The sequence below is a fragment of the Saccostrea cucullata genome, unplaced genomic scaffold (genome assembly GCF_032062105.1).
Source record: "Saccostrea cucullata isolate Sc308-1 unplaced genomic scaffold, CSIRO_AGI_Scuc_v1 ctg148, whole genome shotgun sequence".
NCBI classification, from domain to species: Eukaryota; Metazoa; Mollusca; class Bivalvia; order Ostreida; family Ostreidae; genus Saccostrea; species Saccostrea cuccullata.
The window spans coordinates 244,793-261,796 of NW_026931262.1; the positions used below are offsets into that span (position 1 = coordinate 244,793).

General features: G+C 34.4%; 2 protein-coding genes across 4 annotated transcripts; both read right to left on the reverse strand.

Annotated features, from left to right (window-relative positions):
• Positions 1-1,103: 1,103 nt before the first annotated feature.
• LOC134232008 (calmodulin-like) lies at positions 1,104-9,785 on the reverse strand. 3 transcript variants are annotated; one of them, XM_062713954.1, is made up of 3 exons: positions 9,362-9,785; positions 2,176-2,261; positions 1,104-2,045 (listed from the first exon to the last, which is right to left on the reverse strand). In XM_062713954.1, exons 1-3 carry the CDS (start codon positions 9,506-9,508, stop codon positions 1,853-1,855), a joined length of 426 nt encoding a protein of 141 aa, XP_062569938.1. In that variant the 5' UTR covers positions 9,509-9,785; the 3' UTR covers positions 1,104-1,852. The 3 variants fall into 3 exon arrangements, with proteins under 3 accessions (XP_062569938.1, XP_062569936.1, XP_062569937.1); XM_062713952.1 differs by lacking the exon at positions 9,362-9,785 and adding an exon at positions 4,486-4,803; XM_062713953.1 differs by lacking the exon at positions 9,362-9,785 and adding an exon at positions 3,080-3,465.
• Positions 9,786-14,041: 4,256 nt separating this feature from the next.
• LOC134232020 (suprabasin-like) lies at positions 14,042-16,289 on the reverse strand. Its single transcript, XM_062713996.1, has 3 exons — positions 16,193-16,289; positions 15,843-15,918; positions 14,042-14,639 (listed from the first exon to the last, which is right to left on the reverse strand). Exons 1-3 carry the CDS (start codon positions 16,287-16,289, stop codon positions 14,042-14,044), a joined length of 771 nt encoding a protein of 256 aa, XP_062569980.1.
• Positions 16,290-17,004: the final 715 nt, after the last annotated feature.

Genomic DNA, 17,004 nt, shown 5'->3' on the forward strand with positions numbered 1-17,004 from the left:
GTCTCTTCTGATTTAAAAGTTATGGCCAACTGAAGTAATGTTTAATTTTTTTTTAAAGTTAAAGGTAGGTCAAACTTCAAGGTCACGGGATAAAAAATCTTTGTATAATTTAGAAAGATCTTGTCACAGGCAATACACATGTGTAATATGAAAACTCTATCTATTCTCATTCAAAAGACATGTCCAAGGTTGAAAGTTTTTGTGACAGACGAATGAGATTTAAAGGGGCTGGGTGGTTGTGGCCATTTTTAGAATATTTTGATCTCCTTTAAAAGAAGAGCTCCATATAAAGACATAATACAATGATCAAATTTTAAAACTAAAATTTATGAAATTTTTCTTTGCCAAATGATAGTTGACAGCTTAAGATACTATATTCCAAAATTTAAGTTATATCTGGTGGTTAATAAAAAAATAATTTGTTGATCTCTAGCCTCCTTAATGTTCCCTCGCTTTCGCGAAAGCGGGGGACACTAGGGATATGTAAGCAACATCTACATGTATACACTGCAAGTAAAAGATTTTTTATTCTTTATTTTGTCCTGTTAGTGTGATCTGTCCATACCTATAAAATAGATTGAATTCTGCATTGCGTGTCTCAATCTGTATTCAATTCAAGCATTCTTTACATTTTGCTATATAGACCAAAATGATTTAACTGAAAGTAATAATTTCTGTTTATAAATAGCTGTCTGAACATTTTTTTTCCCTGAAGGTAAATGACTAATAACCTATGATGAAAATATTATATTCATATTGTTTTAAAACAAACAACTGTACAAAGTTTTCTAGCTAATCGATTTCCTTTTGAACATCTGCGCATTTGCCTTTCTTCATGACTCGGTGATACAGGTAGCCAACGGAAACCTTTGCATGCATCACTGAAGCAATAGTCCGAGTTTACCTTTGCTTTTTTTTTAAAACATAAAAAAGAATACATCAGTGAAATAGTTTCGCTTTATTTTAAATGAATCTTCGTGGTTCCAAATAGATTTGATTTAAATCTATATGTAATGTATAATAGGCAAGAGCTAAATTTAAGAATTCTACAAATCAGTAAAAAATTATATTCAACTTGATCTAAAAAAAAAATATACAAATGTGTTTTTCTATACAAGTGATATTTACAGGAAAAACATGTACCAAGAAACAGCAATTTTTCGTACAGTACAGAGAGAGTATGTACCTCAAGATAAAGCTTCATAAGGCAACAAGCGATTAAAACATTTTTTCGGGAATTCTTGGATTGATTTGTTTGCAAATAAAATAAACTCCATCAGAAATAGCCTTTTCCTATACAGAATTTAGAAGACATGTGCTACATGTAAAATGTTTACCTTTTAGGATACGTGCTAAAGTCTTATTTTTATGGATTTCCAAAATGTGTCTACAACAATAACAAAGCATCTTTGATATCTAGCTTGTACATAAAGTACAGTGATCGTGAAAAACTGATACAGTTTGAATGTACGCTCAAGTAAGTACTGATGCGGACTGGTGACATTACAATGGCAGTCATTTCTTTTTACATTTTTTAAAATTGTTCATATACATATGTATATTTACATGTGTGTGAATTGCATAAAGCTTAGAATTTATTATTTTATCTTCAGAAAATGTACTTATTTTTTTCTTAGAAACAAAACAATACGGCATTAATAATGTGGAAAAGGATGGTATTTTGCTGTTGTTAAACTAAATTTATTCTGAGATGCCAGTCAGTATAAAGGAAAAGTGGTAATCTAAGAAGTTCTTAGGATTTCATATGGGAAATAATTGCATTTCATTAAAAACATACAAAAACATTTAAAGCAAAAACAGCAATGGATGCATAGATTGCAGTGAGCTTCTATTAGAACACTTCTTTTTCGAATTCTGCCCGATCAATGACACCGTCATTGTTTTTGTCCGCTTTTTTGATCAATTTATCGATCTCTTCGTCCGTAAAATGACCAATCTCTCTCATAGCGGCCGCCACTTCGTCCTTGGCCAGTTTCCCGTCGCCATTTTTATCAATTTTCTGAAAGGCTTCCTCCACGGCTGTTCTGTAATTATATATTACAACTGCATCATTTATTTGTTAAAAGAAAACTGTTTTATATTCCATTCTTTCGATCTTTTTTCGTTTAAATAACTTCCGGTCATCTTCCCCCCTCTACCCATATTAATACTGACCTCCTCTCTTTCTTCATCATTTCGGACAGGAATTCCTCCTTTGTTATCTGTCCATCCCCATTCTTGTCAATGTCAGAGAACATTTCCTGTAAAAAATACGGGCAAAAAATACAGTTAAAAGTGAAACTTCACGACAAACTTTCCAAACAATATGCATGTATCAATTCAATAACAGTTACTTTTTTCAGTCGTTTGCACTGGGGTATCGAAAGATTTAAATGAAAGTAAAAAAGAAACTTAAACAGAGAAAAGGAAGATACATGTATATAATATGCACTTTGATTTTATTAAAGGACAAGGTAAGGTAACGGTCGAATCTGGTCTCTCCTTTTATGTAAAAACCAGAACTTTGTTAAAATTGTGAAAGCTTGTAGAAAAAAAAAGCAATTATATTGATTCAAAGCTTACAAGGAGGTCCCAAGGAGGGGGGGGGGGGGGGGCAGGGATGGGACAATTCCCCGAGTTTCCGCAATTCTGCTGTAATTCTAACAAATTTAAGATACTTTCTTCGCAAACACAGAGCACAAGCTTGCCATTCTGAGATCTGTATACATAAGTCGAAGAAAAATTGCATAAAGATAAGAAATTTCGAAAATTGACATATATTATTACTTCTCTTTGTCCTCTGCATACCCCTCAACTTAGAACCAATACATATTTTATGGCAGAGCTGACAACAGGTTTTATTTATAAACTGTTACATGTATATCATTCTAAAAGACACCCCAAATCGGGGGCCAAAAGTGGGTCCTAGCCTATCTCGTCCTTTTTACCACTTTTTTCAGAAAATCGAAACACAGTACAGTTGTAAACAATTTAAGATCAACACATAGCGTTGCTTGATAAATTATAAAATCTTTCCATTTTGAGAGAGAGAGAGAGAAAGAGAGAGAGAGAGGCTTACAGCTATCTCGGAGTCGGTTAAGTCTTTACGATTATAATCCTCTACCAGTGCTTTCTTTAGCTCGCTTATTGAGAGAACGCCATTTTTATCCCTATCTGTTCTGTCAAAGAATTCCAGCCATAAACTCTCCATTTTATTTCTCTCCTCCATGTTGTATTTCAAATGTATAGATTTTCTCGGAACTATTTCACATTCCAAGTATGTATTTCAACTGGTAAATTTTATTCAATATATCACGTAACATTGATAGAAAGAAGGGGTATTTTCCGAGAAACAATAAACGCTTCCTTTTAAATTCCTTTGTCACTTTATGTTAGGTCCGTTCTTTTTATCAAAAAAAAAAAAATTAAAAAGAACTTCTAAAACCTGCAGTCGATGTTTGATTATTAAATGTCCAACAACAACTTTATGCAGTCAATATTTACTTTGCAACTACATGTACATGTATATCGATTTCTTTACATTGGATCAAACATCTGTCACCCGATAAATTATATAATGATTGGAGAAAGGGCTACCGAGGTTTTTTTTTTTAATTATCAAATTGCTGATAATATTGTTACTGTCTGCAGTGAGCTCTAGCAACAAAAAGTTACTCTAGCGAGAAGATACGCATGACTTAATGGCGACTGAGTAGCATAAAGTGACTTTTTGAAACCTACATGTGTACTACAGTATCTTCTTGGTTTTTTATCATCCCCTCGCAACTGTGTTAAAGGGGAGATAGTAATGCGCATGTATGTGTGTGGGTGGGTTAGTTTGCCCTTGTTTACGTAACGGAAGTGACGTGATTTGATGTCGGTTGAAAACAGTGTGCATACTAGTATGCGGCACGTGTATCATTCAATCAAAGTTGTCCTAGTCTATGAAAATTCCTTTTTTATGACAATGCTAACAACGCCCATTTCAACAAAAATTAATTAGATATTTATCTTGATAAGTTTTATGTGAATCAAAATTAACAGGAATCAGGTCAAAAGGGAATACTACTTTGAAACATTTTTGAAAAAAATGTGCACAAACAAATAGGTGGAATGACCCAGAACTGTTTCTTTCTTTTTTACCCAGTAGAGCTTAATGTTCCATCATTCTATTGTTCAAAAAGCACAGTAATTTTTTTTGGGGGGGGAGGGGGGTGGTGGGGTGGTTAAAGGAGTCGGCGTCAATATCCGATTATTATTTAATGGTTTGATAAAATTGAGGTTTAATTTTAAAAATAAAATAAATATTTTAGATAGTTTATTTGCTTGCAGTTTTACTTCCCAAAATTCAGAAAACTTACTTTAAAAAAACTTTTCAATATTATGGTTGAATATACACTTATAGTAATAGACACTATCTGATAGTAAAACTGTTGAATATTAAAGATAGAATGGTCATTCTAGCTACAGAGAACGGAGACTTACGGCTACTTCCCGGTCTGAGAGGGTTTGATTATATTCCACGGTCAGAATGTCTTTTAGTTCCTCTATACTGACCGCACCATCACCATTCACATCCGCTTTCTCAAAAAATTTCAGCCACGCAGCTTCAACTTCTTGCAGTTTATTGGCCATATTTTTATCTATGACACAAAAATGTTTTTTCCAACTTATAAAAAATCCTGCAGAAAATTATTTTTTCGTTTTTCTCCTTTGTTTTACTTTAAATGATACAATATCGATATAGCTTTCCCCGTTTATTTTATATTCTGTAAAGTTAAAGAGCACTCCGGGTCGTATATAACTGAATATTAGGGAGCAATCAATAGAGGTAACACGAAGGGCCACACACACACACATATAACGTACCCTCTCCGTGTATCCCCCATCACAGGCCAGACAGAAAAGACGAAATATATTACATTTAAAATTCAAAGTAGAGACTTAATTTAGTTTTGAATTGCCAAAAATATTTGCATGCTCTATAGTAAGACCGATTTCCCCTTTTTCTTCATCAACAGGCCTAGCGTGAAAATGACTGTTTATTAAACAATATCGTATTGATTAAAAATATTCCCTGGGCATACATTAATATATGTTGCTTTGTCGATGGATCGTTTTTATTCCCATAGCTTTCCATCACAAGCGATGTATCATGACATTTTACCACATGAATTTCGATAAATGGTTGCATATGTGTACATTAACATGTACTTCATTGCTACATAAACATGAAAGGATATCTAACTTCAGGTAAATTCGTGTATTATAGCAAACGAACATCGAAGTTATTTCAATTTTCAATCTAAATTTAAAAATGATATAATTTTCAACTATGCATTGAAAATAAATAAACGGCAATAATATAAAAAAAACATTTTATTGTTTCCCCCAAAACTTTGATTACATGTACATGTACTAAATATATTTTATGACTGCTTACGAGTTTTATAAATTTTGCAAGTGGTCGTTTGGCCAGAAATGCATTCTCTTATCCGCTAAAAATATTGTAAAAAGTCTATTATTTTCCATAGAGGAAAATAAAAGGATGGAAAACCATTAATGGTCAATGAATAATTCATTCACGAATAAAAATATAACTACTGAATGAGAATAGAAAAATATCTTGTATTACAGAAAGTAAGGTCAAGGAGCAAGAACAGTAACCGGTGTCGTGAATCATATTTAACAGATACATATTTATAAATATTTAAAAAAAATACTTTAAACGTTTCTTTAAAACTTTCTGTTTCATAGGGGCCACAGACTCATCAAGTCTTAATTATATGGTAATTTGACAATAGGGAGTGGCCTTCACTTATGTATACATATTTCGTCACGACTCGAGCATTTGTACCGGGAGGAATGTAGCCTGTATGTTCGGAGCTTGTACATGAACATGTTTGTATTTACGTGCTGTCACCGGTCTATTTTATAAAAGGAAAATATACTCCAAGGGAGGGGTAAAATCCTTCGTACTGAAGAAAAAAATACACCAAGAAAGGGGTAAATCTACTCCTCATCTAAATGTTTGTTCTCACCCCCCCCCCCCCCACTGATGTACCATAACACGGGTTTCTAGTGTGATTTTTTTTTTCGGAAAAATGTTCGAAGGCTTTTCTGAGTCTCAATCGACAATCTAATTAAGATACGTTGTCTTCTATGTCTAATCGTATGCCTGATGATGCTTTGCGTCAAGCTTGATATTGAAGATGGTTTTGGTGGAAGGAAAAATGTAAAGGCTTAAGAATTTCAGCTTAATCTAGCACTCATCTATTATCCCACAGCTCTAAAAGATAAACCTATTATTTAAGTAATATGACGAAATTTCTTAAGGAAAAGTATTACATCATGGATAAAAATCGAGGGGTTGAAAAATCTGTTCACGAAAATATCGTTTAATCAGATACAATTCTACCATTCACTAATCACTATGTATACAATCCTATTCAACAAGATAATCAAGGTCTTCAGTTATATGTATAGTTGTATTGAAGAGCGAGAAAGAAAGAAAATCGTCTCCCCGTCAGGTTTTCGACAATTTAATCGACAGTCTCCTTGTCGATGGAGAGTCGGGGGATTCACTGTGAAAAACGGAAGATATAGTTTGATTTGAATGCCATTTTTGAGAAAAATTCACACGTATTTAAAACATGTCAGAGAAACTAAAAACAGACTATTGCGCTAACTCCAGCCAATGATATATGCCTACATGTAGGTGAAAGTGTACTAGTATGTGATTTACACACCAATAATACTATTCATCCCCCCCCCCAATCCTAAACATGGTCTATAGGGAGTAATAATGTATAGTCGGCATAAAATGTACACACGGAGGACTATACATGCTCGTGCCGAGAGAATTATATGCATATTATCGTCAAGGCGATCGACAAAATGTACCCCCATCCCTTCCCCTTTATAGGTACGGGGTGTCAGGTATAAGGCCCTTGTTAACAGACATCAGTGTCCTTTTTATATACTCTTTTTATATACAGTAAATATGACATTTTTAAAACGTGCTAATTTCAGCGAATTTTTATTTTTATTTTAATGAGAGTATTCGGACACACCTACAAAAATGCATAATACACAAAATACACCATCCTGAAACCAAGCACCTATGGTTTCATGTTCAGTGAAGGTCCACAGTTTTATAACATGTATAGAGTTGTTTAACATGGTTCAATTAAAATGTACGTCGTATTTATTTTTTCCCGTAGTTTACGAACAATAAACACAGGAGTAAAACGCCTTTAGATGTTTTGAGAAAATAACTGGAAACAATTTGAGAAATGGAGCAATCCATTAAAACACTACGGGCGAATTTCCTTGTGTACACATATTATGTTTTGAAATTATTTGCAACTATTTTTTGAAATATTACTATCCACTTTAATTAAATCCTTTTTATGCTTGGTTGTCAAAACTTCCTTGCGGCACTGTGGACTCAATTTTTTGTAAACGTTGTTGTGTTTAGAAAAAAAACAAGAGCATCACAAAGCAAAACATCCACTCGCATGCAGCATATTTTTTAATTTAAGACATCGATATATACTGTTGCAAATTACATCACGCACAAAGGACAAATCACCCCCCCCCCCTCACACACACACACACAAGCGAGCTAAAAACTCCCCTGGGAGGGATCAATGAGCTTCCAAATCCAATCAACCATGAACATCTTCTTGCTGTGGATTCACTTCTGAATGACCGAAAATTACGGTTAATATCTTAAAATACATGTACCATAGTCGACAAATCAATTAAGGATACAAATCTTCGTTAAAGACAATGTTGGCATATATACATGTACACCTAGAAAATATACAAATATTGGACCGAATCCATCATAAAAAGAAGTGAAAACACAGGCTTGTTCATGTAGAAGAATTTGACATTAGTCAACTGGCAGGGTTATCAGTTAACATGACGAATACGAAGGCGAAGGTAATACTGTGTCCGGAATCGTTAATAATCGCCCTACCCACGGGGGACACAAAACGGTAATCAGCGTAAATTTTACAGTTTTACGTGGTCTCAAGAAAGGATTATTGTCATGTTAAATTCGTTCTAACCCTAGGAATGAAGTATTATTATTTTTCCTAAGAGAGAAAGAATATGCTTTTCAGGATACTAGGTGTCACTTTGACGCTGCATACTTTTTTTTTATCATTTTTTGAGGCAAGGTTAAAGTCTTAAATATTTGAATTTCCCCTGTCTGTGCAGGATTATTTAAACAGTGTGGGTGGAAGGCTGAATTATTACACAGGTAAACAAATAATCTGGAAACAAATAACCCAGTTCCTGAGATTATGTACTTGTCTGCAATTTGTAGTCCAGACTGTATTAGCCCTTTAAATGCATAATACAGACGCGACCTGTTCATATAGCTAGAATTTTAGAGTCTTTTTGCTATAACATCTGAATTATGATATACTTTAACATTTACAGGTGTATTTTTAACAGGGTAGATAACTAGATATCGTATCTCTGTATTTACTAGTACATCTGTAGTATACGCCCATTACCGAATTAATGTAAACGATCTTGTGTAATTCCAAAAAAATTGAGTCTCGGGTTTATAGTCACGCTATATTTTAATTATATAAAATTTTCACACACAGGGTATATACAATTTTTTCCCCATATTTTAAAAAAGTGACATTTATTCAGACCTACACGGATCAATGCATGACAACTGCACAATTATTGTATACTGAAGCATTTCACTAAAATATGTACATACATGTATATTATATAAATATTGCCTAACTATAAACCCGAGACTCAATGGAATTGAATGACTCTCATGCATGTATGTATATTATTTTGAAATGAAGTTATGAATCTTGAAATTAAGGACATACGCAACGTACCTCACCTATACTGATAATTTTTCAAGATATTCTAAATTTAAACTTACAATACCATTTACATGTTCTTGGACAAAAAATCAGCATGCGTTACCAGGGGTTTTGAAAAGATATCAAATTGTGAATTTTTTTTGCAGTATTCAAAGAAAAATGCACAAAAATTACTAAACATAAATTCCAGATTTTTTTTCATCAAAAATTGTTCAAGAAGAGTTGTACAAATCCATATATAGAAAATTGTTCTAGAAGAGGTGTACAAATCCATATATAGACATTAAAAGTATTGCACACGGGTCCTTCATTTAGTGGAACTCTTCAACTCCAGAAGAACCCAATCAAGTTCAAACTACATTGCGTATGACCTTAATTAAAAAGCATGTTTTTTTTAAATGTATGACATATTTAAAAGCGTGCATAAAATGAGTCAGTTGAAGTTTTAAGACTTTAATGACACACGCTCCCCTAAATCCGCCACTAGCACTCACCGCTATTTCTCGGTCCGTCTTCTTCTGTCCCAGACCATCTACAACCATCTTCTTAAGTTCCTGGATAGAGACTTTTCCGTCCTTCTGTCCCATTGCATCTGTCTTATCAAAAAAGTCCTCGTACATTTTTCTCTGTGCGGCTGCCATCTTTCTGAAAATGTCTTACTCCCTTACTGTCTTAGCCTTGTCGGTCGGACTAGCCTTGTAGGTCGGACCACAGTGAATGAGTAACTGGTTTGACCAGGTCTATAGGGTTTTATGGTCAGTTACAGAAATATACATTCAATAGAGTGTACGATGTCCCATTCACTTTTTGTCAGGTATTTGTATTGTAATCATTCAACCAAACCACAGTAGGGGAAACATAGGTGAAGCGCGTAGTTTAAATGTTTATCAGTGCTTATGACACAGATTGTCCCGCCTTACAAAGCAATAAATTAATGGACTGAATACTTTCTTCTGAGTTTCTTAAAATTACTACTACGTTTATACACACCTTCATGAGTAAATCTTAAACTATGAAATATGCACATCAGAGAGTTGCCTAGGAGCAATTATTCAAGAGTAATACATATAGTGGTTTAATTAATAATTCGACTTTGTTATTGCAGAGATTGTAAAAAATTATGCAAAGTCAGTGTCAAATTGTAGGACGTCCATTAATTTAAACAGAGCACCTCCACAATAATACAGTGTAACTTCGATTTAGCCACTAACGATTCCTTCTACAAGGCTTGTAAAGATTTAGCCATGCTTTAAAGGACACTCAAACTACCAGTACTTAGTATTTTTATTCATAACTAGTGCTAATTGTAACGGGGACCGTTACAGATGTTCCCCAAACGCTCCCCATGTCCCTTAGCGTGCCTTATTCCTCTAAGACCTTTTATAAATATGCTAAGTATCCCAAGATTTCATTTAAGAATATAAAAGTTACAATGATATCAACTATCAACGATATATTGTTTAACGTTTTGCATGCGCGCACACGTACATGTACATGCATATGCAAGATGATTATGGCATGTTGATTAAGCGATTAACATATCTTTCTATCCCACGAATCAAAGAAAAAAATACATATATAAATTTACCATTTTTCAAGCATATGTCATATTTTTAATATATCGATTCACATTTTATTTCTCTACTTATTTTAACCTCGGGCTCAAAGTTGGTTTTATTCCGATGACAAGGCAGGGTTAAAGTCAACTAAGGGTATCACGCCAATACCTAACCAATCAAAATGAACTTATTCAATAGTAGTTCCATACATGGAAAAGAGATTTTCCTTTCTGTTCAGAATTTTTTTAATATTTCCTCTCAGGCCATTTTGACAACTCTGATACCTGTGCCTGGTAAATTTTATATACTTTGTAAATAAATATTTAAAGGTTTTTTGACCGGAACTATTCATTTTTTCCAATGCATAGGGGGCTACTCTCTGGGTTTTACAAGAGATGTTTAAAAAGACATTCGTGTCAGCTAATGTGACCTATATTGTTTAACACCTTCTTATTAATATTTTTTTCATGAATGCAACTATCTGATTATTTTACGAAGGAGCGTACATGTATATTGATTTTTAATATACCGAAAATCGCTATTTCTGGGGATTGCGTAATTCTAAAAAAAATGCAAATAAATTTCAAAGGTAAATTAAACAAAGGATGCTTGGTATTAAAATATTATTTCAAATCAGTAGAATCGAATGCTATTAACGACATCTGAATAAATAGGCTATAAAAGGCTTATATGCCAACTTTGGTCATCTGCACTTTAATTTTAAACACGACAGGATTTGTAATTTTTCTGTATAAATTAATAATTTCTATATACTTTGGAAACTCAAATGAAATATTTCAATACACTTTCCTCGAGCTCTTTTCTGCAGTTTTCCTGAAATTTTATGTGGGTCCGAGGTGTTATTTGAGTTTAACAGTGATTCTCTACGTTGCCATTAATTTGATTTGTTTGTGTGTGTGGGGGTGGGGGTGGGGAGGGGGGGTTATTTTTATTCTTAACCTATTTAACGTTTGAGTTGAATCTTGTATCTTATTCCAAGAACTTACGATTGATTGTGACATTTGGATGAAAGGTCAAGGTCATTAAAAACCACCACCTCTTTAACTTCTAACCTGTCAACCGAAATAAACTCTGAAAGGTGTTTCTAGATACATGTACATATACTTCATGTTTCTTTTTACCCTTGGGTCAAGGACAAAGGTTAAGGTCGATTTCAAGTTCATAGGTCAAGGTGATTTTGGTAAATAGTTAATATCAACATTTTATTCAGGTTACCAGTGACCTTGACCTAAGTTTCAAGGTCAAGGGTAAAAAGATCTGCATGCTTCAGTATGTTACATGTCTTGACATTTAGAAGTTCTTAATTCTGCATGAACATCAAACACTCAAGTATACTGTCTTTTAATACATTGTGTGCGGTCGTATGTGCATGCACGTCCATGTATTTACTTTTGATAGTAGTATAATGTAGGCAATCATTATATCTATTCATATTTGAAATTTCACCCTGTATTATTGAGAACCAAGAAAGTTGTAGGCATTTAAAGTTTTAGCCAATCAGATTGCAGCACACGTGCATGTGCGTGCGTTCATGATTATTCTTATATATCATGCTGTAGATCTTCATAATGTAAGACTATGTTCAAAATTTCAAAGGATTTTGTCAGAAAACAAAATAGATATTTAGACTTTAAGTTTCAGCCAATCGAAGCGAAGGGCACCTGCATGCGCGTGAGATCTTGCTATTTTGACCATGTCATCATGTCTATACTACTATTATATCCTTATATAATGAGTTTCAAAGCATTTCATCCAATATTTAAAAAGTTACGGCTAAATCTATTATATTGGTCATTTCACGTGTTACACGTGCGCGCACCTGCACGCACGTGCGCGCAAAATGACCTTCGTTCCGCACATCTACATAACATACCTAGTGACCCTAAAAAGGTTTCACCTAGATCGGATGAGTAGTTTACGAGAACACTCGCGGACAAAAAAGTACCGGAGAACAAAGAAAAAATTCAGAAAAAGTAAAAACAATATGTTCCCAAACTTCGTTTGGGGAACATAATTATAGCCATGAAATTTAGAGACTACATTTCTTTGATCCTTTTCTGTGAAATTCACCATCATACACCCGTCACGGTGGGTAACTAGGCTGCTTTATCTGATCTTTAACAATTCATTTCCAATCATCCGTAAAATCTACAATATATATGTACCAGGGAGATAATACTATCGTTACAGCATGTCATTTCGTTTGATCAAGCGTGCAAATCTTTCTCCAGTATAAAACTATTTCAATACAGGTATACAGTGTACTAAAAACTTGTCGTGTATACATGTATATTTTCCCTCTAATTACATTTCGATACATGCCATATAACTATGCTGCACATGTACACAGTTTCAACATGAAGACAACATTTGCCCAGTCATTATTAGGAGTACCTGTAACTTTTTGACATCTTTACTACACGCTCTATACGTACTCCGTAGGCCTGTTCAACATAGCTGCAGAACTGTAGCTCTCCGAAAAATATATTGATTAGACCGCCAGACCGGAGAGCTACAGTGCCACCCATTGAAAAAATAAAACTGTATATTTTTTGCGCACAAAACACTGCGCTGTTTCTCGATTTATTTCTCCATGTTTTTAAAACTGCCATATCAAAATATTACTAACCGTGTGTTCCTAATATATTCTTTCACTGTTTCCATAACAAAACATTCCTTACAATTGTTTTTAATGGTCCTCCTGGCCCTGAATATATTATATTATAAATACTTTTACAGACTATAAGGCGAGAGCTTTTCACATCAGACGGGAAAATGTTTTCAATTGATTCTGATTATGGAAGACATGTTTGCTCTGTATATGGTCTGATTTCTCCGTGGACTTCTGTAATAGGTTATCGAGTTCATTATTTATGTTCGTGTCTAGGGACTCTCCATATGAGTCTGTCGAGTGCCAACAAAAATTATATACATGCACTAGTATGTACAATTTACGTCCTATTCACTGTTTCTAAGACCAGGTCATGTTAGTTTAATGTGACTCTTTGGGTTTCATAAACAAGGATGCAAAACTTTAAAAATACATTCTCTTTAACGTATGTTTTTTGATCCGCTCCACTCCGCTTCCGAGGACAGAGTCCTGTTCAATAGAGCAAGCGCTCATGAACATTTAGAACTATTGGAGGTCATGTATATATATTATATGTTCATATTATAAGTGTATTGAGCAGTGGGGTCATATTAAGAAGACGCAGAAGAAAGTGAAAAATAAGACGTCAGGCTGAAAGAGGAGCTGTTATGGATGGATTACAATGTTCCAAGAATTACGAAAATAGGCGTTTGATACAAACATACTACCTTCATTTCAATATGCGTACTGTATAAAGAAACTGGACTGCAGCATGCAAGTGCGATACAATGGAAAGAGAACTGCTAAACATTGTTCAAAATTATATACCCTTCACATAATTTTTGAAGAAGAATATTTTAATTTTACACAATATTACGTACATTTTAAGACAATAAAAAGTGCTAAAGCGTGCACTACACAATGCAAGATACGATTCACTTAATTCTTGTACGGCATATATAGTTTGTTTCGTGTACGGTATGATTCACTTCTTTTACGGCATACTAGTAGTTTGTTTCGTGTATACGATTCACTTCTTTCACGGCATAGTTTGTTTCGTGAACGGTACGATTCACTTTTTTCACAGCATGGTTTGTTTTGTGTACGGTACGATTCACTTCTTTCACGGCATGCTTAATTGTTTTGTGTACGGTACGGTTCACTTCTTTCACGGCATAGTTTGTTTCGTGCACTATACGATTCACTTCCTTCACGGCATAGTTTGTTTCGTGTACGGTACGGTTCACTTCTTTCACGGCATGGTTTGTTTCGTGTACGGTACGATTCACTTCTTTCACGGCATAGTTTGTTTCGTGCACTATACGATTCACTTCCTTCACGGCATAGTTTGTCTCGTGTACGGTACGGTTCACTTCTTTCACGGCATGGTTTGTTTCGTGTACGGTACGGTTCACTTCTTTCACGGCATGGTTTGTTTCGTGTACGGTACGGTTCACTTCCTTCACGGCATAGTTTGTTTCGTGCACTATACGATTCACTTCCTTCACGGCATAGTTTGTTTCGTGTACGGTACGATTCACTTCCTTCACGGTATGGTTTGTTTCGTGTACGGCACGATTCACTTCCTTCACGGCATGGTTTCTTTCGTGTACGGTAACGATTCACTTTTTTCACAGCAGAGCCAGGTGATTATCGTGAGCGTTTTGTCCCACGGGCCACTTGTATTTTTTTTCGACCTACAATGACTTGATTTTTATAAGAGGTCATGAAAAGTAAGTAATAGAAAAAGTACTTCCTCTTTTAGCATGATACATAGAGTGATAATGTAATAGCTCCCAAAAATGTAGATAAGTATCTTTATCTACATGTTGCTTGGAAGCTAGACTGAACTGATTATCCCTGATTTAAAGTTTACAATTAAATGGTTGGTTTGTTTTAACAGGTCCAGTACATAGCTTTATTTATGACCTTGAAGTATGTTTATTTGCCTACTTCAATGCAACTTTTCACAAATTGTCTTTTTTTTAATAATGAACGAATTGAAATGATATATATGGAAAGGAGTTCAAGTCAAAGATAGCATAAACATTGCTCCTTTTGAACACTTATGTGCAGAAGATGCGTTTCCATTGTTTGAGAAACAGTACAAGCTGTGTCCGTTGAGACATGGATATGTATGATTACTTCACATTGTGCTGAATTGTTACCAATCCTTAATCATGTTAACCAGAACTAGTCTTCTTTGTTATTTCATTCAACAAGTAACTGTTTATAATTGTTTGCTCACAATATTAACTGTACATTAGCTTCAAAACTATTGAGACTTTGATTGCAATTGCGCTAAAAGAGACAAATCTTCAAGAGATATATTTTCATGATCGGTTCAAAGTTGAATCATTGCAAAAGTGCGATTTTCTTCACATCTTCAAAAAAATTGTTATTTCCAGAAAAATGCATGATTAAGTAGCTACTGGTAGGAAAATAAAGTTTTTTTGTATATTATTATCAGCTACCCGGTTCGTACCTAAATCCAGTGATTGTATTCTACCTATTCTTAGAATTTCATACAATCTCGTGAGACTTGAATAAAATGATATAATAGTGAATCTGATTTTTAAAAAAATACTCTGATGTGTTATGTCTATGTGTTATGTCAATACCTTTACTAGTTTGTGATATGTAGCTCATTGATCCGCAACTTAAGCATTATCCAAACCTGGCATGCCCGGTAAATAAATAAAGAGATAAGTACTCAATCAGTCGTGATTATAAGATGAAAAGAATTGTCTTAAATAAGCTTGGAAAGGACTCACGAGATAGCTCTACACAGTGAGTAATACTCACAAAATAGGTCTATCCGGTGAATAGTACTCACCTACAGAGGTATACAGTGAGCAGTTTCCACTAGGATAGGCCTTCTCTGTGAGTAGTACTCACCAGGATAAACCTACTTAGTGAGTAGTGATCACTCAGATTAAGCCTTCCCAGTGAGTATTACTCACCAAGATAGACCTACCTAGTGAGCAGTACTCACTCAGATAGCTCTAGACAGTGAGAAGTGCTCACCCAGAGAGGTCTGACCAATGAGAACTACTCACCAGGGGAGCTCCACAAGTGAGTTGTACTCACTTAGAAAGGCCCTATCCAGTGAGTAGTGCTCACTCAGATTGGCCTTTCCAGTGAGTAGTACTCACGTAGATAGCTCCACACGGTGAATAGTGCTGAAACAGTAAGGTCTATACTCAGTGAGTAGTACTTGCTTGAGTAGTCTGTCCAGTTACAAGTGTTCATGCTATTACGGGTTCCGTTATTTGCAAATGCTCTGGTGAAACTTTCAAATCTAAATTAGTGAATTATTTTTACTGGATATTAATAATTTGTACCTATATCTATTTAGTCATAAAAGTGCACCTGCATGTAATTATCATTGTATACGGGTATTTTTGAACTAGTGAATGTAAAAGTATTAATTTTATTACAATTATATTTTAAATTAGATCCCATTGTTTTCCTTTTTCAAACTATGTTTAGCTGTTTAGAACCATTTCTGTCACATTAAGTTTTGCAGAACAACAACTTTCAACTTTTCACCTATGGAAGATCATTCACAATATGCCGATGTGGCAAAATCTACTGATTTAGCTTGAATTTGTGACTGTATGAGTTTTTACAATAAAATAGATGAAACAACATTGATTCAGTATAAAATATATACATGTAAGATTAATAATACTTATAGGATGGACGATTTAAAATGTATATCAAAGGTGAATTTAATTAACAGTGCTGTTCTTGAACACTTTTAAGTACAAGTAATGCAACAGTACACCAAATCGTGTGCGTCGAGGCATGGATAAGTATGATTGCTTCACATTCATGATCGTGCTGCATTACCGATCAAGTATCTCGTCAACTGAAATTGCTCTCCGTTACAATATTCTTCAAGAAGTAACTGTTCATGAATCACAGCTCTACAAGGCCAAAAAACCAAAAAGAACCCTGACTT